The sequence below is a fragment of the Kryptolebias marmoratus genome, linkage group LG14 (assembly GCF_001649575.2).
Source record: "Kryptolebias marmoratus isolate JLee-2015 linkage group LG14, ASM164957v2, whole genome shotgun sequence".
In the NCBI taxonomy this organism is placed as follows: Eukaryota; Metazoa; Chordata; class Actinopteri; order Cyprinodontiformes; family Rivulidae; genus Kryptolebias; species Kryptolebias marmoratus.
Window position 1 is genome coordinate 6,815,282 of NC_051443.1, and position 21,386 is coordinate 6,836,667.

At 38.8% G+C, this 21,386-nt stretch overlaps 1 protein-coding gene across 24 annotated transcripts in view; it reads left to right on the plus strand.

The window, feature by feature from the left end:
• The window catches only part of LOC108244772 (formin-binding protein 1), a 74,935-nt gene that overhangs the window by 39,435 nt on the left and 14,114 nt on the right, over positions 1-21,386 (plus strand). For 13 of the 24 annotated variants that reach the window (XM_037979259.1, XM_037979258.1, XM_037979250.1 and 10 more), the window contains exons 5-10: positions 3,425-3,487; positions 5,600-5,704; positions 10,719-10,847; positions 10,964-11,110; positions 14,822-15,013; positions 16,356-16,544. In XM_037979259.1, the coding sequence (XP_037835187.1) occupies positions 3,425-3,487; positions 5,600-5,704; positions 10,719-10,847; positions 10,964-11,110; positions 14,822-15,013; positions 16,356-16,544 (825 nt within the window). The remainder of the gene's footprint in view (positions 1-3,424; positions 3,488-5,599; positions 5,705-10,718; positions 10,848-10,963; positions 11,111-14,821; positions 15,014-16,355; positions 16,545-21,386) is intronic. The other 11 variants (XM_017431236.3, XM_017431237.3, XM_017431238.3 and 8 more) reach the window with 2 other exon arrangements.

Sequence of the window (21,386 nt, forward strand, 5' to 3'; positions counted from 1 at the left end):
CTCTCAGGTTGGATCATCCTGCATTGATGTTAATTTCACATCTCTTACCTGAGTGTGTGTTTCGATCAGAAAACAGAAGGCTGGACTGACTTCCTTCAGCACTGAAACTCCAAAGAAATGGTGTGAGTGTGTTATTAAACAGCGGCATCAATATTCAGCTCAGATGCTGAGCTCAGTTTCCTCAGTGTGTGTAACCATGGGATACATCATCGACAGCCAAGTCTCTGTGTGTCGTTTTTATTTTAGCTCCACTCCTTTTGGATTCTTTGGCAGATAAACTCCAACACAAGAAATGGAGAAAGCATCAGTATGCACTGGAAGTAATCACTGGTTGATTTAAAATCGTTCCTCAGCGTTTGCACGTTTCAAAGGGAGCTGACTGCACACCCACACAGAGCTCTGCCTTCAGAGGCCAATCAGGGCCTCGTACAGAAACACACACCATATGTTCATAGCGAGTTTCGATCACTGAGTTCTGTCCAGACAGCTCATTTAGCAGATCCAAGATATCCAAATTGTTCTCGACCCTAAAATGACCACATCTGGGCTATTTCTGCTTTGTTCACTAAAGGTTTCTGATGTCACGGAGTTCAGTTTTCCGTCAAATTTCCGTTTGATATTTTTGAATGAATTGATCCAGGTTCTGATTGCTCATATTTCGATTGTCCACCAAGTTTCAAGAAAATGTGGAGGAGTAGTGCGCTGTGACTTTTGATAGCGGTATGTTACCTAACATACGCAAATTTAGGAAAAAAACTGCAAGAAAAAAAGATTGGAGATCAATGGGATTCTTGCAGAACACATAATAAAAGTCGACCCTCTTTGGAGCTCTGTAGCTCAGACAGACTTCACAGTAGAAACATCATTCACAGTTGAAACGTGTCACAAAAAGTTGATCTTTACGTATCTAAACTGGCAATTTGATATCTTTACAGTTTTTTTACACAAAGACTTTTTGTGTTTTATAATTTTTGGAGACGTTTAATGCTCTACTGGCAGTTGATGATGTCACAGACTAACTTTTGAGCTGTCTAAAATTTTCAAATCTTGCAAACAAACTTCCTTCTATCACAGCTCAATTTTGTCCATATGCACCAAAATGTGTGGAGTTTTCTCTTCTTTTACTCAGTGTGTCTCTTACTGCTATGGCTTTTTCTCTAACCCTCCCAGACTGCAAAGAGCTTCAATACATTTCAGTTATATTTTAGCTCAAAATGTTCTCTTCAAAACTGGAAGAGAAGGGTCTTTTTAACTTCTCATATCTCCTACATAAAACACTGTAGAAACATAAACATTTCCATGTGTGACAATCAGTCATTGCTGCTCACAAATCAAGAATTTTTGCACAGCAACTGTTTGTTTGAGGCTTACCTTTCCACCCCTGTTTTTGTCTGCCTCGTATTAATCCAGCATTCAAGAAGTGAGAGACACAGGTGTATGGTTACTATGGTGACCAAAATGAGCCACTAGCAACAGCTTTAACATTTCTTTAGATCTTGGTTCTCCTGACACTTCTTATACAGGTCATACATCAAAATGTAGGCATTTATTTTAGCTCAGACTATTACAAAGTTATATTGGATTGTTAGGCAGTAGCTTCTTCAGAAATCTTCTAGTTAACACAATGTTTTCTTTGTATTACCTCTCTTCAAGACGTTTTTAAAATACCTCCTTTGTTTTACTTGTATCATTTGATGACCTCAGACTAAAATGTTGGGGAATCACCAAGATAAGATAATAAGTTCAGAGGGGAAGAAAAATACCTGCAGCAAATTTTTTTATAAACCACAAATGTCAACCTCAATGTAGTTTAAAAAAAAACACAACAACTCTGGGGATCTTCTGGGGAGTACACAAGGGAATAGAAGTATGAAAATGGCCCCAGTGAAAAGATGACTATGAGGGGTTTTCTTTTGACATGTCACTATTGTTTTTAATTAAAGTAAGACCGTTTTCTGTTATTATTTTGATCTTTTAGTTTGATCTTCCTGTTCTAACTATTAAGCACTTGGATTAAGGTTAAAAGTATTCTGTAAATGTAAAAATAATTTATTATGAGTTTTAGATATTGTTTGAAACTTAAGGGAAAGGTTCAACCCTGAAGCAGATGTTGCTTTTCATTTTACTGTAAAGGTGACATGTTTTGACAAAATGTCACATTTTATCTTAGTGATTAAGATCCTGTCCATACTACTAAGGATATATATTTTTTTTTTAACTGAGATTTTTCTGCTCCTCCCACCCACACACAAACTGAGTTTCTGGTGGATCCATGTGGACTGTAGATATATGAAGCTTTTCAGAAACAACTACCCCTGGTTTGTACATCCCCGCTATCACTTTGTTCCCTAAAAACTAAAACAAATTTGAAGCAGTTTTTCCTTTTTTTTCTGGGTTGTTTCACTTCATCCTGATCCTGTCGTCATTAAACTTTGATCACGTGCTGAGATGTTTAATAACTGAGGAGACATTGTTAAAGAAAAACTGAGTTAGTTAAGAATCTTTTTTTTCTGTATTTTGATATTTACGCTCCCTAGTTGCATGGGATGGGTATTTCATTGTTTTTGTTAGATCATGTGAATGAAGAAAACAAAAACTGTGACAAAAATATTATTTTAACAAGTATCCAGATTAGTTTAGATTGGGCCTAAGATCATAAACCTAGTTACAGAAAAAGACAAAAAGGTTGAGTATTTCCTTTTTTTTCTCGAAGTGTCTTTTTTTTTTTCATTTTTCTATACAGTAGGTTGTTTATTATTAATATTATTTTATTTTTGATAAATTTTGGAGTCTTGAGGTAAGAAATCTTTGACCAGCATGCAGATATTTTCTGTAAATTTACAGAAAATGTTCATTTACAACAAAAATTTAACTATAGAATTACAGTAAATATTAGCACTGTACTGACTGTAGAGTTAAAAGATTTTAGTCAGGAAAAGTACAAAGTTGTAAAATAGAAACTGCATAGGATTATTGACAGAGAAGAACATTTGCACACTTGTGTTTCTGACTGAGTTCATGAAGTTTATCCGCACGAACTCTTACAGCTCCCTTCTTGTCTTTAATTATTGTTGTAAATGTGTAAATGTCACCCTGTTGTTTTTGACTGATGTGCTTTAAGACTTTTGCACACACATCCGGAGGAGTGTTGGTAGAGTCAGTGTGGGAGGAGGTGATCTTTTACAGTCAGAGTAGATCTTGGACTAATCTGTCTGCATTAAGCCTTTGGATTATAACGCTCCAAACTACAAAACAGTGGCTGTTTGAGTTTGTCACAGTGTGAGTAACATTCATCACAGTTAGGATGGCCGGTTGTTTCTCATTTATAATCTGAAATATGTCAAGGTCAGCTTCACCTGCTTTAAATCACTTGGGCTCATGAATAAAGTGAAATCATTAATCTTCTCCTCGGTTCCTCCAACAGCATTTCCACGATGGGCGGAAGGCACAGCAGCACATTGAAAGCTCTTGGAAGCAGCTGGAATCAGTAGGTTGCTTACATTTCTCCTGTTCTTCAATTACTTTTAAATAAGGCATATTATGTTCTTTTTTTTCCCCTCCATTGCTTCAATAACCCTGAACATCGCAGTCGATATATACCTGCACACATCTTATTATTATGCAAGGGTTAAATGTTTAATAAAAATGATGATCCTAAATCAATATCTTACCAGTTCTAGATAGTTCTTTGAAGGACCTCAGTTTGGTGTTAAATTAATGAGCTAACAGCTAGTCTGAATGCGGTAAGGGCCAGAGTGGATTAATGTCATTGGTTCTGTCAGAGTTAAACTCTATTTCTTCATTCAAAGAGCTATCTACAACAGGTAAGATATTAATTGTTTGTAGCCTTTTCACAGAACAAGAAAAGCAAGAGGAAAAGTGTTTTACCTTCCCAAAGATGTTTAGGTTTAAAGGTTCTGTCCTGAGCTGAGTTACATATCTGACAACTTGAGGAAACCCTAAAAATGTTAGGAGATTTAAGGTTACATTAGTGCTTTTTTAATGGCTTGGGACAGCCAGATGTAGGTTTTTAAGCTACGTTTGCTTATTTTATTATTGTAAGTTTCTGTTAGAAGCATGAATCTGTACAGATTGTTGTAGCTAACTGATAGTAAACAAAAAAGAAATAGACTTTTATTTCTTCAAAACACTCCTCAGTGATAAAAAAATATGGTGTAAGAAATGCTGCAAGACAAAAAAAACAACAACTTTGATTTCACGAAATCGAATAAATAATAGTTTGACCACCACATTATAATTTTAACTGGTGAAAGTAAAGTTTGCACCAGATAAACAGAAGTTTGCTGAATGTCTCTGAAAATTGCAAAGAAGGAAAAAGTAATGTTTTTTATAAAAAACTCAAATTTTAACACAATGGTTGTATCATCAAACTGAAACACTATGACTTCAAGTTGATTTTAAAATACCCTACACTCTCTAAAACTTGTTTTTGATTAGTATAATAGGAAACATTTGAGCTTTATTTTGTCATTTGCTACAGATATCAACACTGTGACCTCATGATGCAGGTTTTAGTGATCATGAAAACTGCTGTTATAATCAGTTCTCACAGCCACAGTCATTAAGACCACATGACACAAAAATACACACCACCTCACACACACTCAAATGAGACCGTGACACAAAACTATCCCGACAGGAAGTCCTACAGTGTAACACTCACAGGAAACAAAGACTTCCTGTTCTGTCTTCACCTGAAATCTTGAACCACAGAATGCCTTTTTTGTTTGTTTTTAAATGAGAATGAATGTTACTGTACATGTATGACAACATAGAGCAGATAAAATACATTTAAATACAATTTTAAAAAAAGGCCTCGCATGTCTTGTTTTTGGGTTGGCTAATGTTGCTTAGCTGTGGCAGCCATCTTGATTATGGTTGTTTCATTAAAATCTGCCAAGTGGTACATGAGATACTTTGCTAACAGACAGACTAACATGGGCAAAAATCATCATTACAGTGTTGCCTTCAGCCCTAACAATTTCTTTTAGCCCTCAAAAAGTATTTCTTAAATATGATCTGTTGATCAGATTATCTCTGCTTTTTTCCGCGGTGACGTGTGTTACATGTTGAGAAACTACAAGAGCAGGCCGAGAACTTCCAGATATATTTGTCTTAGTGAAGGAGCTTGAGCAGATATTTCACAGAACACCGCTTCTTATCTGTGCCTGGCCTCTTTGACGAGGGAGAGAAAGCACAGCCCCATCCTCCTCAAACTTGCCTCAATGACAGCATTGTGTTGGAGGCAGAGAGGCTGGCTTCAGAGCGCACCCTGGACCAACAAACACTGATTGTTCTGTTCCACGCTCCGATGAATGCTTGTTTTTCTCCATGAATATTTGTTTATTCTGCAGACGTTAGCCGAGCCCTCTGCTGTGTCACTGACATGAACCGGGCTTTACAGCACAGTACATATGACGTACACATGTAGGTCATGACGTGCATTTTATGCCCATTTAAAGGTCACGTTATATGGTGGTGCTCTGACTTCTCCCTGTAGAAAAGGATCGTTTTGTTTTGTTTTGTTTTGTTTGATTTTGTCTGTTGAGATCTTAAATGTGATTTGTTGTGATTTCAGAGTAAACGGCGGTTTGAGAGGGACTGCAAAGAGGCAGACAGAGCACAGCAGTACTTTGAGAAGATGGATGCTGACATTAACGTGACTAAGGCCGATGTGGAAAAGGTATGTGTCATCTCGCTCCAGAGCAGCGACAACCAATCACAGCGGCTCATTCTGCCTCATCCATGCCTCATTACACACACTTCCTGTCACCCTTTTTCGTTCAGGTTTTAGCTCCTGAATTTTCATGTCACTGAATTCAAAGTCTATAGAAAATTAAGGCCCGGCATTCGTTCGGCATATCACCTGCCGCCTTTGATTCTAGAGTTTTACACTACACTCATCTTATGTTGAGAAATGACAGACCTGTAGTTGTTTTAGTCAAACCTTAAAAATAGCAATATTGTGAGATGTCAGGTGTTGCATTATGTGTTGTTAATGACCTCAGCTACTACCACACCAAAATATAGCTTAATATCTGTAAAATTGACTAAGTTATAGCCACTCTTTTTTTGGCTAACGTAGATTAACTGTGGTGGCCATCTTGAATTGGATTGACTCCAAAGTTAAATCAGTTGTAGGTGCATAACCAGTGATTACTAAAATTTGATCAGTGATAAATGAAATATTTTGCTAACAGACAACCATGGTTGACTCCAATAGTAATGCAAATGTTTTAGACAAAAACCCTATGCAATTAGTAGCACTTGGAGTATGAATTGTGAGTGACTCTCAGCTACTGCCACATCAAATTTGAACTCAGTATCTATAAAATTGAGTGAGTTATAGTAATTTTTGTGTCTTCGAATAGCAGTTTGCTTTGGCGACCATTTTAAATTGGGTTGCCTCCTAAAATTAATCAGTTGTAGAGGTACATCTAATGATTATTTCTTGAAAGTTTCATTAAAATCCATCTAGTAGTTCTTGAGATATTTTGCTAACAGACACACAGATCGCCTTTGCCTTTGCCGGCAGTCAATAATCAGCAGAGTGATCTGTGTATGGTGCCAGAGATGTTGCGTAAAAGCTGCTGTTGTTTTAGCAGAACAGAGATCAGCTGCAGAACAAAGCTGAAGGCAGGACTGAGAAGTAATTCTCAGCGCAGAGGAGCCACCTAACACCGAGCGGCACAGAACACTGTCAGCGGAAGGCCCCAGTCTGGTTACGTGTGCTGCTGATCGATATGTAGATCTCTGTGTTAGAGATTAAATGTCAACACATGCAGCCATTATCCAATTCTCACAGATCATCCTGCCGCTCTCGGCCTCCTGGGCACGCAGCTGATGTCATTTCCTGTTATCACGACCAATTAAATGAGCCCTCAAAAATCCCAGCCTTTAACCCACACAGCTCCCACGCCCGCAAGGCATCATGGGTCAGCAGCGCGTGCTCCTGCTGCTCCATCAGCTTCTGGAGCAGAACTCAGCTCCGAGTTGACACAGTTCAGACCTGATTGTTATGCAAATCTAGTCTGGTAGAAGGAGCCTTTCTGCACTCTGGACTTAGAGCCAAACATGTAGAACAGGATCAGAATTACACCGAACTCAACGGGAAGGATCCCAGTTTTAAAACAAGTCCGACTAATGATTTTCTGTTTACTGAAACAGTAAAGATCCCAAAAGACTGCAAGAGAAAACAGTTTTAAATACATTTATTCATCTTTTCCCATGTAAACTTTTCCATTTACAGTAATAATGATAACTCTGAAAGTTATCTTAAATTGTTATGCAAGGAGTTTCATACCAGAGCACAATAATGCTATTATATATGAATATTTGAAAAGTATTCACACCCACAATTGGTCACTTTACAGCAATGAACTTCAAAGTATTTTACTCGGGTTTGTGATAGAGATCAACACAATGAAAAACATAATTGTGAAGTGGAAGAAAAAAGATACATGACTTTAAATTTTTTTTTTACAAATAAAAAATTGAAAAGTGTGACATCTATTTGTATTCACCCCCCTTCATTCTGATCCCTTGAAATAAATCCCAGAGCAACCATTGACCTTCAGAAGTCACCTAATTAGTAAACAGAGTTCATCTGTGTAAAATGTAATCCCGGTATCAATCCAGTTGTTCCATGCAGGCCTCAAAGGTTTGTTACACAATATTAGTGATCAAACAGCATTATGAAGACCAAGGAGCACACCAGACCAGTTCGGGACCAATTTTGTGTTGCTCTATTTGTAATGTGTCAAAAAGTAGAAAAGTTCGAGGTACCTGTCAGCTGTAGGGTGACATTGTGTTTCTCTGAGGTGATCCTTAAATATTCAAAAGCAAACAGTAATTTGCGCTAAATACATAAAAAAAAGAATAATAAAAAATAAAAAAGATATAGTTTTCATCTAAAACCAAAATTATTGTCAGATTTTTTTTATTATAAATTTTAAAATTATTTAAAATATTTATCATGATTGTTCATCGGCAAGAGATTCTGAACTAAATTGTTTTGTAAACAGTCAAACAGTGTAAATGGAAATGAATCAATAATTTAATTCAAAATAAATTGTTAGCAAAAGAAACAAAAAAATAAACAACAACAACTTGAGGACAGTAGAGTTATCAGTTTACATCCTGTCTTGGCATAGAACGTTTTTTCAGCCCGTCGCTGTTTGCAGGAATGTCTTGCCACGATGAGACAAAATATTCCAACTTCGCCTTTTAATTCTGGTGTGGTATTACTGGTTTATTCTTTCAGTTCTTTGACATAAAAGAGCGACTGAACGTAAGGAACCTTTTAAAAGCAAAGGTATTTAAGTTGACCCTGCCTGACATTTACTTGGTGTTTTGTTGAACTCGACAACTTTACTTTTGCTTCATCATTAAACATCCGGTTTTAAAAGATCATTTTTAATTGGGATAATGTGATCATGACTGTAAACCTGAAAATATGTGTTGTTGGTAGATTTGCAGAGGAATGTTTTATTCAATATTCAGAGCTTACAGATGTTTTGTCTTTAGGAGGGATATAATGCAACAATATGTGGCTATTTAGTTTGTGTAGGTTTTAGTTACAGTAAAGTTCTATCTGGGATTAAACAAACAGATCTTTTGTTAAATTACATAATATCCTGCAGCTAAAGATATCAGCTGTCAGTTAGCTATGAGCAAAAAAAAAAAAGTCACTAACAGTAAAGTTGAAGTTGCAGGCCTTTGACACAGATGTATTTTGAAAAGTTAAGTTCTTGTGGTTGTGATCAGGATGTTGCACCTTCAGTTTCCGTTGTTATGTTTGTGTAAAATGTGACGTTGTACTTCATGGCAACAGGGTTACTGCTTGTCGAGCTTGAGGTTTCGTGGTTTTGTTCCAATCTGCAGCAAACCTCTAACTGGCAAACCTGTAACTCTGGCAAACAAATGCCTCAATTTGGGGTTTGGATTTGCTACCCAGCCAATCAGAAAGTCTAAGGTGTAACCCTCACACACTGACACTCTTCACTGAGATATAGATCAGATTTCACACTGCTTCGGAATAATGACTACTAAGAGCACTAGTTTGCACTTTACAACATCAGTACGTTAGAGTTAATTATGATTGTGTACCAACTTCTCTTTTCGAGTGATGACGCAACTGATGGTTCCGGAAGTGCATCTATGGCAACTTCTTGTTTAGCTGGAAACAGCTAACAATCTTTTTGTGTGTGTGTGTGTTTGTGTATTTACTTTATGCCATGCCCTGAAGCGAACTTCCCATAAGGTAGGTCCAGCGTGCAGAAACCTTTGATATTTGTGGGGACACACGTTGTCTGAAGTCAGTCAGGTCCGTTAGCTCGCCCTGTCCTGTCTGACTGTGAACAGTGGCTTTCAGCTTCGTCCTCGATCTTTATCTGTGTCAGAACAAAATCATTACATCACCGTGGAAGGCTGGACTAATTACATGAAATTTTCATTTGTAGGTTATTCTTTTAGTCCTCATTAACTGTTCTATGGATGGATGGATGGATGGATGGATGGATGGATGGATGAGCAGCTAGATGATGGATGGATAGAAAGAGGAAATGTGTGCAGAGCTACAGAAGTGCTGCACACTGAGCTATAAGTACTAACCGATCCACTAATTTCCAGGAAGTGACAACAGGAAGTAATGTGGCTGCAGGCTCAGCATCTTCTGACAAAGTTGTGCTACCTTTAACGTTTCCATGGTGATAACCTCACTGTTGCTCAACACAATCAGCAGCACATTTTGCATGCACACACACCAGTATGGCACAAATGCACTAAAGCATGCTGATGAGTCAACTCGTAGATTTCCTTCCACTGGAATATTACATAGCTTTTTGCTGGATTTTACTTAACTGTTTTCTTTTAAGACAGTGGATCTTATTTTACGCCAGAGTATTATGTGTCCTCTGTCATATGCTGAAAAGCTCAGTATGTGAGTGTCTCAACTCTGATGTGCTCCATTTTCTTCATTACATTGTTTCTTACCCCATATGTGACTGAGAGAGACCTATATCAGACAGTTATTGGTCATATACAGTACCTGCTTTTATTTCTCTCTAAATGCATCGAGCAGACCAAATGCTGATGACATTCACAGGCTCATAAGGTGACTTTGTCCTGGCCAACCCGGTGGAAACACTGTTTGTGTGTGGATGGGCTTCAGATCTGATGGAAAGAGGAAACAGATATGAGTAATTAGCAGCATGAAGACTAAAACACACACACACATAAAGCCCACGCTGTCTAGCTGAGATTATCTCATCTCCATCTGCTTGCTGTGGTACTGTAATAGGCTGCCCCTGCTGCGTTTCTGCCTCTTTTACTCCAAACTAGCTTAAAATAATCAACATTATTGACGGTAGACACACAGGCCAGATTGGGCAGGCAGTTCAAATCCAAATCCCTCCTTTCTGCACCCACTTTAATCCTTTTTTAGATTTTTGTTCTGGCCTACATTTGATCTAATGCTCAAGGCCGGTGCTGCTCTCAGACTAGGATTTGCACCTGTGTCTGTGAGCTTTCTGTTTATGTGTGCACGTACGTGTACATGAATACACACATACTGATGTACCTGTTTTTAATCAGACAGTGTGCGTTCAGCCCATATGTCTATGTTAATCAGAGGACTCAGAGGTTTAGGAAAGAGAACGTGTCATAATGTGTGTGTGTGTGTTTTTTTCCCCCTTCAGGCACGACAACAAGCACAGATGAGGCACCAGATGGCTTCGGACAGTAAGAGCGATTACTCCGCCTACCTGCAAAAGTTCAACCATGAGCAGAATGAACATTACTACACAATTATTCCTAACATATTTCAGGTAAACACAAGAAAGTAAAAATGCAGCTCCTTCCAGCTGACTTACTGCATCTTTCTTGATATCAAATAGTGTCCAAGCTCACATTAATGTGTGAATATATCTGGGTTGTGATGCAGAAACTTCAGGACATGGAGGAGAGACGGATTGAGAGAATAGGAGTGTGCATGAAGACATTTGCAGATGTGGACCGGCAAGTGCTGCCCATCGTTGAGAAGTGTTTAGACGGCATGATTACAGCAGCCGAGGCCATTGAGCCCAAGACTGTGAGTTTACACACTGATAAGTCTGCAAACACACACCACCATATGGGACATATTACTCACTCAAATAGGCTGTCAGTTCCAGCCCACACAGGGTCAGTGAAGGCACTCACCAAAGAAACTAGGGCAAGAATAGGAGTCTAGGTGGAGGGTCGTGAAATAAAAGCAACCCACCTGTGAACAACAATGTGGTCTGTGGCTTTAAAAGGAAGTTTTCTAATATAAAAAAATTAATGAAGTCTCAAGGACCTCATCAGTTCTGGCTTTAAACTTTTAAACAAAGTCTTCTATACACATCTGATGTCAGAAAGTTTCTGTATTTGAAGAGCAGCATTCAGTTTCAACCTGCATTCAAGCAATAAATACTTTGATGTTTTTTTTTTTTTTTTTAGTTTTGGGACAAAATCAATCAAAATTACTTTAAGCATCTCCAAAAGTCTGCAAAGTCTTGGTTTATTTCATTGTTACATGATGGTAGACAAAATCTTCTGACTGTATTTTGTTGTTAAAACAGGAAACAGATAATGCTCCTAAGTCTGTTCACAGCTTTATTTGGATGAAAAACTAAAACTAATATATAACTAATATATATATGTATCCTCATTTCCAGTTCTGTGTTGTTACTCTAACTCTCTGTTGTAACATCACACACTCACTAACAAAAACGACATTAATCACTCAGACAGAGTGGTGGAAATAAAAAGAAACCACCACACATGTTAAAGGGTCATGTGACTGTGGTACAATGGTTATAATAAGAGATCGTATGGCTAACAGAGTTGGCAGTATGAACACAGACCATCAAGTGCTGGTAACGCTGTCTGATGAGTCCACGATCGATGCTCTGTGTCTGCTGATCTTCGCTCACTGATTCACTGACTCCAACAACTACCTGATAACACTGTCACTCCACCCATGGTGCCATTATTTATATCCTAATGCTCGTTGTATATACAGCTCCATGTAAATCAGATCATTTACAGACTAATCACTAGTCTGCATGTGGACCAGACTACATCCAAATCAGACCGTTCCTTCTATGGACTGGACTGTTTTTAATTTTCTTGGTCAGTGAGTCTATTTTACAGACAGACAAGTGATTGAATTGATCTCCTTTTTTTGCCTGATTTAAGTGCATATAATCTTGTGTTGATCACAACTCTTTATAACTTTTAGTTGTTAGAATACACTGAAGCACAAACGTAGATTGTAGATCAGATTTTGTCATTGCCCTTTATTAGTTAAATCCTGAAATAGAAGACAGACTGTGTTCAAAAGAAAGTAAGCAGGGTGATATATCAGGATGTCATATGCTGGTGGCCTGCTGTATGATAAAAAACAAAGCTGTCCCGAGAGATCACATCATATGTTTACAGCGTAGCTCCAGGGAGATGACTCCAGTCTGTCTGCTGCAGTAAACAACAACTGGGAACGACCTATCACACGCTTCTTCCTGTGTCTGTCTCTCTTCTACTCTTATTCTTCAGACTGTATATGGAGAGCACAGCAGCAGATTTTTAACCCTTGATCTAAACTCCAACCAGACCCTCCCCTCAGTTCAGATAGTTTGATGAACAGTGCAGTGGATTCACGTGTCTTACAAACAATCATGATTATGGGTCTTTTCTTTTTTTCTTTATGTCATCCACAAACTGATTATTTCATGTATAGACAAACAAAATCACCAGGCTTATTTTCATTAAATGATTGACCATTTTAAAAACTAGTTTTTTGGAGACAAAAAGTCTACAACTTCTGTTAAAAAACAGGTTATTTATTGTGACATAAATCCTGAGCAATTTTAACTGAAAAACAAAAAAAAACTCAGTTGGGGGGAAAAAATATAGTTATAAATATCAAAGCTGTATGATGTACTGTACATTGTTTGAGCTGTTAATATTAGTTCAATATCTGTTCTCACCGTTCAGATAATTAGCGCTAATTTGGTATCCAGATCTGCATGCAGATCTGCATTGGTGGCTTTAGAAAGTACTATCTCAAAAAGTATAAAAGCCACAGCTTAGATATTTACACATCTTTAATCCTGACAAGTGAAAAAATATTTTAACGTATATTATGTTTATGTAGCCTACAAATTAAAAGAGTGGCAGAGGTTAGATAACATGTACAAAATAAGAGATTAGCAACTTATTTACATCCATAAACTGGCAACTCTACCAAGGGAGTTTTGTGAGGACTCATAGCTATATACTTTATTGTCAAATGTATTTCCTTCAACTAACAGATGATTGCTCTAGAAATGATATGTAAAAAAAAAACGTTTTTCTTAACTGGATGATTGCTCTTACTCTGTGAGTTTCTGACAAGCTACACAGCACTGAGACACTAACTATTTTTTTCTAACAATGATATTTATGCACAACATTCCCAGCAAGTGGGTATACTCACTGTTATATTCACTATTCAGTGAGGTGAATGAGGATAAACAGCCAAAGATAGGTTTTCAAAGTTTTAAATACAGCAAAATGATGGCAAACAAACAAAAAACGTCAATTGTTCAGCTACAATGCAAGTTAAAGGGTTAAAAGAAGATGCCGTAAGCTGGTTACATAAGTGTGCACACCCTTAAACTAATATTTTATTAAATTACCTTCTGATTTAATCACAGCCTTTGTTCTTCTTGGAAGCTTTGCATCATTTAAAATGACTCAGATCAACCTGAAATAAGGCCCATCTGTCCCAACAGGATTTTTCTGATATTTACTTAGTTCCATCCTAAAGTAAAATCTAAGGTTCACAGAAACTCACAAAGCATTGAAAAGCTTTGTAGAGATTCAGTTACATGTATGGATGTGTGTGTGGGCACAGATTGTGTTGTAAAGTGCTTTGAGGGGCCTGATTGGCTAATCCAGTGCTACAGTAAATACATATATGTATGCTGTATATGCACAGTCCATTTTAGAACAATCTGCTGTGTGGACTATGAGGTAGGGGAGCCTTTTCTTACAATAAAAACACATCCAGATCTGCTAAATATTACTATATATATATATATATATATATATATATATATATATATATATATATAGGTCTCTTAAAAGCTTGTGAGAAAGTGTGTTCTGGTCTAAAGAAACCTGAAGTAGAACTGTAAGCCACAATTCCAAACAACCTCTTTGGTGCAGGAATAAGACTGGATCACCAAAAAAAATCATCATCCCTACAGTGAAACACAGTGGTGGCAGCATCATGATGTGCGTTTGCTTTTCTTTAGCTGGAACTGGGGCTTTAGTCAAGGTGGATTATTATTATTTTGGCCTAAAAGTGTCTGCTAGAAAACTAAAGATGACAAAGAATTTCATTTTTTTCAAATGGCAGAGACCCCAAGCATACATTGAAAATTAAAGTTTTGGAATGTCCTTGCCAGATTCTAGACCTGTGGACAAGAGAGACTCTCTCAATCTGACATATTTGGAGAATTTTAGCAAGGAAGAGTGGGCAAATATAATCAAGTCAAGGTGTGGCTGCTGATAGATTTCTTACTAAGATGACTGAAGTCCGGAACTAAATCAGAAGGTGCTTCAACAAATTATTAGTTTAAAGGTGTTCACATTTATGCAACAATGTTATTGAATCTTTTTATTTCTTATATTTCCCCCCACAACAGCTTGTTTTTCAGTTGAACTGGGGAGACTTTTTGTGTTCGATGTATCAGTATGACTCCTATTAAGTGCTGTATCCGTTGCCTCTCATAAGGACTCGAAGCAGGTGGTGGAGTCCTACAAGTCCGGCTTTGAGCCCCCAGGCAATGTGGAGTTTGAGGACTACAGTCAGGCGATGAAGAGGACGGTGTCTGAGACCAGCTTGTCCAACTCCAGAGAGGGCAAGGAGAAACCTGCTGGCAAGAGCAAGGGCAAACTGTGGCCTTTCATTAAGAACAAGAACAAGGTAACACACATGGATGAACACCGAACAAGAGTTCGATTTAAACTTAAAGCTTCACTGGTTTTAGTGTTTTCTGCTCATATGGAGGTCAAAGTGCCCCTACAGGAGCTTCCTCTGGGATGGAGGGATCCTATAGATTATAATATATCATAAAATGCAGTATTTATATTTGTAGCGCCAATCATGTTTGATTTACTCATATTTTTTACTTATGTTAAGCTCAAGAAATTTGTTAGTTCTTTCAGTGTTGCCATTTTTGTTGTTATTATTTGCCACCCGTTTCCTCCCCCCTTGCAATCACCCGCACTGATTTTGGAGCCCCTCCTCTGTAACATATTCTAATGTATTCCTACCTTCACTGTATGGGCGGAGTCACGTGGCAGGTATTAACTGGCTGTCGGATCAGAAGTAACACTCTTTTACTGATTTTTCCACCGAGCGGTCATCAGCCTGGAGTAGGTTCCTGCTTCTGAACACTAAGACTGATCTCTGGCTGTCTTATGGGCTTGTGGCACTGTTGAATTAGACCAGCTGAGCGAGTAAATGTGTCTGTTGGATGTAAAGATGGGAAGCGAGTGTGTTGAGTTAGATGAGAAACTTTAGCAGCAACACAACTAAACTAACTTCATAAAGGTAGAAGCTCGCAGAGAATAAAGCATGCGATCATAATAACACAAGCAGAACTGGAGTTTCTGCCGAGTCTTCATCTTTTTCTTCTGAAAATCCGTGTGTGTGAACCACCTGTCCATGCATGTGCATTGTGTGGTATCCTAGAACTCATCACTGTTTCAGTCTCTCACCTATAAACTCCTAGCTGTTCGATTTTTCTGAGGTTTTAGGACAACGATAAGCAGTTAGACCTGTCTGCTGATGACCTAAGACTGATCTCCTCTGGGATCTGGTGAATTTCTTGTCTTAGTTGACTTGTTGGGAGAGAAGGATCTGTAAAATGGAATCCGGCATGCGCTTTGACTCCAACTCTCTGCTGTTTGCTTTGTTGCAGCTGCTTGCTTTAACACATTTGATGCGTCCTACTCACTCTGGTTCTTTTCTTCTTTTAACACTTTTTTTTGTTTTATATGTTTAACAGTTTTTCCCCCCCCCCCTCCACAACAAAAGTACTCATACACTAGTTTTGGCATTCCTTTGGTTGTCTTTTATGTTCTTTTTTTGGTTTTCCGTTGTGTGTTTATTTTTTAATATTTGTAGGAGGCTTATTTATTTCATTTTTGTTCCCTCCTCCTTTTCCTCCTTTGTCTTTTTTCTTTTTGGATTCTCGCCCCCTTTCTTCTTCTTCCATGTTTTTTGTCCTTCTCTCCGCAATGGCTCCCTCTCATACTGGTAGCTTATGTCCTTGTTAACATCCCCCCATCAGCCCCCACCTGCCCCCCCAGCCTCGTCCCTGCCCTCACCCTCTGCTGTTCCCAACGACCCCCAGTCTCCCAAGCAGCACAAGGAGCCCCTCTCCCACCGCCTCAACGACTTCATGACCTCCAAACCCAAAATGCACTGTCTTCGGAGCCTGAGGCGAGGGGTAAGTGTGTGTGTGTGTTTCAAGCCAGCTTTGTGCATGTGTTGATGAGTGTGTGTGTGTTTGTGTTTGTGTGTGTGTGTACCTGTACCTGAGCTCTTCACCTGCTGCACTGTATGAGTGAAAGAATGAAAAATACAGAATCTGTTTGTCTTTAAAGGCAACACAACATCACCATGGAGTTATCATTTAGCCTGTAGCCAAGTCAAAAACAGTCTTACAGTTTTTATTTTCACATTTTATTGCTAAGAATTACTTTTAAAATTATTTTAAATGATTTTCTTTGAATAATCCCACTCATACAGTGCTCAGCCTCTGCTTCTTTAGCGTGCTTCATAAGAATGAATCCACGTTACTCATCTGACTCACAAGCTGTCTCTTCATTGTGTCTCTTCATTTTTCTTATTAACTTTGCTCACTATGACCACCCTTTTTCACCCACTTTTCCCCCTTTCGACAAAAATATGCAAAACACCTAAGCAGCAGCATGGAGCTTGCAGTTGCTTCCTGTGCTCCTCCGTGCGCTCTCTGCTGGAGACAGATTGTTTTAGCTCTGGTTTTGATGCATGCAGTTTGAGATAAACAGCACAAAGAAAAGGATTACAAGCTCATGATATGAGTCAAGTGATGGATCTCGTGGGAAATGGCCCAGGGGAGTCAGTTTAGATGGCCTTTTAGAGGCTACTTTTATCAGCACCAGCACAGTGTCCTGGTTTATGTCATCACCAGTTCCTGTTTTAAACCCCCTAGTTCGGGTTGTAATAGAGGGGCTGGGGGACAGTCGCTGGGGAAGGTCATACTTTCCCGTCGTGCAACCCCACCCTTCTCCCAGCTCTCCTTGACCTCCGGAATGGGCGGTCACTCTCTGTGTTCCTTCCGGGCTAACAATTGTAGTTTCATGATTTGAAAGAGCAGCATGTCCTTGTTCTTAAACCGTGCGTATTATCTGGGGGCTAACGTGACGGCTGAAAGAGCAAAAGACCAAAAAAAAAATGGCGTAAAAGGCGAGTGTGTGAGTCGACTGCAGAGGAAATGATTCTAGGGAGTGCAGAAAAGAGGGAAGTGTGCAGGGTTTTTTTCCACTGTACAGATCAATCACGTTTCCGAAAGCGGAAGTTCTGCAACAACTCTCAAAAAGAGATTAAAAAACAGCATTCAAAGATAAACCACAGGCATTGTTTTCAGCTGTACGGACTGTATAAACATTGAAGTTTGACCATGATGTTACAGCAGGCTGAAAGATGGTTTAGAGGTTAGAAATCATATCAAAGTAGAAGACTGTGTAGAGAGCTCAAAGTAGAAGTTTAAATCAATCATTATATGTTGTCTCATTAAATACTTTTAATAACCTTTAATTTTTTTTAATTGCATAAGGTGACAATAATTACAGTGCACTGAGAGGACAAAACAACACAAATAAAACAAAAACAAGAAGGGGGGAAGAGGAGAGAAAAAGAAAAAAATACATTGATAAAAGAGAGAAGAAAAAATATGCACACAATTGACAGGTCAATTTCTGATCTAATTTTTCTATGTAGCCCATTTTTAAATCTTGTTGGTTTGTAATTGCACAATAATCAATAAAATATGGAAAGTGACTTTAAAAATGACTGAAACCGGTATTATTGACAGTACCAGTAGGAGTAAAAATAAGGCTAAAAATAGTGATTTATGGTAACATCAGTGACAGTGATCATATTAGTAATCATAATATTACTAATATTAATAATGATACAAACCATAATAACCTAGGAAACCCCTGAAGGAAAGTCAAAGGGTGCCAAAGCAGCCACAAAACCCCAACCCTGTGAACCCTAACCCAACCCCGCAACAATCCAAGCAAAGAGAAAAAAAAGCCCTTACATTGATGCATGAGCTGCACAAGAAGAACAAATAGAACCAAGACCAAAAGAAATACCAAAGTTGCCGCTGATAGCCAACCAAGACCACCACAAAACCATACATCTGCATCTGCCACCCACTGACTGCCAAGCCAAAGAGAGGCAGACAAAACCAAATAAACAGCTGCTGTGCTAAAACCGCAAGCCAGATCCCCCAAATCCCAGAACTGTGATTGGCAGAAGACCTAGGCAGCTACACATGTGCAAATTTATGTCCCCACAGCTTTCCATGTAGGAGTCATGTCAGGTCACAAAGAGCCCCAACCCCCAGTCCCGAAGAGAGCACTCTGTGCCAAAACACAACTGCAGTCTCCTCACCACGGGGGAAAACCAAGGAAAACTGCAAGCCCCACAACAGCTAGAGACACACTGGGCAAAACCCCCCAAAATGCCCACACTGATGCACAGCCTGCACATGCACCAAAATGAGCTGCAAGAGCAAGAATCGCCCTCCCTCTAAAGAACAGAAAATCCCAAACAGCCCAAAAGTCAGAGTCTATGACATCGTCAACTGCCAGCCAAACACCACGTTGAAAAATTGGTAGAAACCACAAAACACAAACCGTGGCGGTTCTACCGTAAAGCACACTGATCCTCAGCCCCATCGAGGCTCGGGTCCCAGATGATCCCCATTTAAAACCCATCCAGCCTTTAATTCCTTTATTGCCCTGTGATATACTCTGACGTTGGATTAAACATATAGTTTTACATTACAGTTAATTGTTGTTGTTTTTTTGGAAATTATCCACATTATGAAATAGTTTGGGTTAAAAACTCAATGATTGTGTGCTTTTCAGAATTATCTACCAAATATAATATTTGTTTTTGAACAAGATTAGAGACTAAAAATAAATTTTGTACCTTAAAAAGTTGGATCACAACATGCTCCTAAATGGTGTTACTCACTGAAGGTTAAAAATAACCTGATAGTTTGTGAATATAGATATATGTAAAACTTACCTGAACCTAAGTTTAATCAGTTATTAGTCAATCCATGTGTCATTTATGTGTGCTGCATCCTTGTACATGTGACATTCATATAAATGTTTAAATGAAATATATTACACTGAAAGAAGTAGATTTCATACTTGTGAAAACATTTTTGCAGATTTTTCTTAAGAGTAAACCTTGAAGACAACTTCTAATCATATTCTGTGTTTACTCCTATAAATAAGTCGACTCCTGCAAGGACAACGCAGTGTCAGAGATTAGAGTCATTGTGCCTGTGGAGGTGAAAAGTTGTTGTGCACACTGCAAACATGTGCACGCCTGCAGGAGAGCCTTTAGAGCTACATGTTAGTTATCTAATCTCCATTCTCTGTTGCTCCGTCCCTGTGCGTGTCTGTGTTGGCATGTATGTGCGTGTTGAGGAAAATGAGAAAGCTTCTGTGTTTAGGGAGCAACGTTCAGTATGTCTCTGAGCTCTCATTGACTGAGTTTTGTTCTTTCTGACGACCACCGCAGCAACAATCCCCGCGCTCGCTCATTTATCACAAAGAGCTCATGAAGAGGACTCTGGGTCAGCCCACATATGCTTTCGAAGCCCGTCAATATGTTGTAAGTGTGTGTGTGATGGGAGACCGTGAGTATCACACCACCTGTACGTGTGGAATGAAGAGGGAAAGAAAACTGAATGTGTGTGATTAGTAAAGCCACATAAAGGACCGGCAGTAGCCTCTTCATTGGAGATTGCATTCAGTGTGCGCGATTAAAACATTGTCACAAAGGAGGCTAGTGTCTGGCTCCGTGTTGATCACGTGGTTGTGGAATCGGGACGAATGATCAGAGAAGACTTCATCCTTCATCACATGTATCAGCTTGAGGTTTGCTATGTCCCGCAGCTGTTTCAGGGCTTCCCCTCCCCCCCTCTGCATCTGTAAGGGGCCAATTCACAAAGTGTCTCAAGCACCTGAGGATGTGGGAGATTGTGGATGAGAGAATGATATTTTCATCCCACCCAAGAATTGCCCCATATGTGGACGTATGTTTGGGCGAGGTGTTAGTCACACTTTGGATCTGGGCTCAGCGTAGAAGAATTCACCCCTCCCGGGCTTTCTGTGTGCTGCTGTCCCATACTGCAGTGGCGCTACATGTCTGTAAGAACCATGATTTACCTGTGTATCTCTGTGTGTCCCGATAGATGAAAAGAGTTTATAATGAGCAATGTTTGAAAGAACAAACTGAGTTTTTCAGCAAAAAATAAATTACTGTTTTTCAGAAGCTTTACTTATGATCAACTGATGCCAGTGTAAATTCTATTTAGATAGCAATTAGTTGCACCCCACTGGGGCACAACGAAAATAACAAAACCAAGAGCTGTAAAAACACAAATGAAAGAAAAACAAAAAGAAGACTTAATAAAGCACTAAATAAAATCAGCTTGTCAAGTCCTATTTAATCAGATGCCAGTAATTAAAAGTGTTTCTTTAGTACAAATATCTTGTGTGATCTGTTAGCGCTCAGCATATATGTTGGGCATGATTCTCAACTACTATCACACCAAATTTTAGTTCAATATCTGTAAATTATATATTGTAAAAGTAAGGAATTGTAGATGTACATCCAATGGTTGCCTTCTGAGAGTTTCGGATCTCACTGGTTCATATTTTGCTAAAAGACAGACACAAACAAAGACAAGCAATTACATGATATTTGGCCTTTCTTGGCAATAATAAGGAGCAGCAACTACAAAGGCTCAATCACCTCGACTTCTGCATTTGGATCTTGGAACATCTGGGAACATATGTCGACGTCAGTGTTAGATGAAGTGAAAGATGTAAAAAGTCCTGTCAATGGAACACGACCACGTCATCAAAAACAGCAATAAAATCTTAAACAGACAAAGCCAGTGAAGTAAAGCCAACACTGCTTTCTTCTTCCTGTTAAACGACGAGCAGCAGTGCTATGTTCCACCTGCAGACAATGAAGAGACGACTGATTCCTG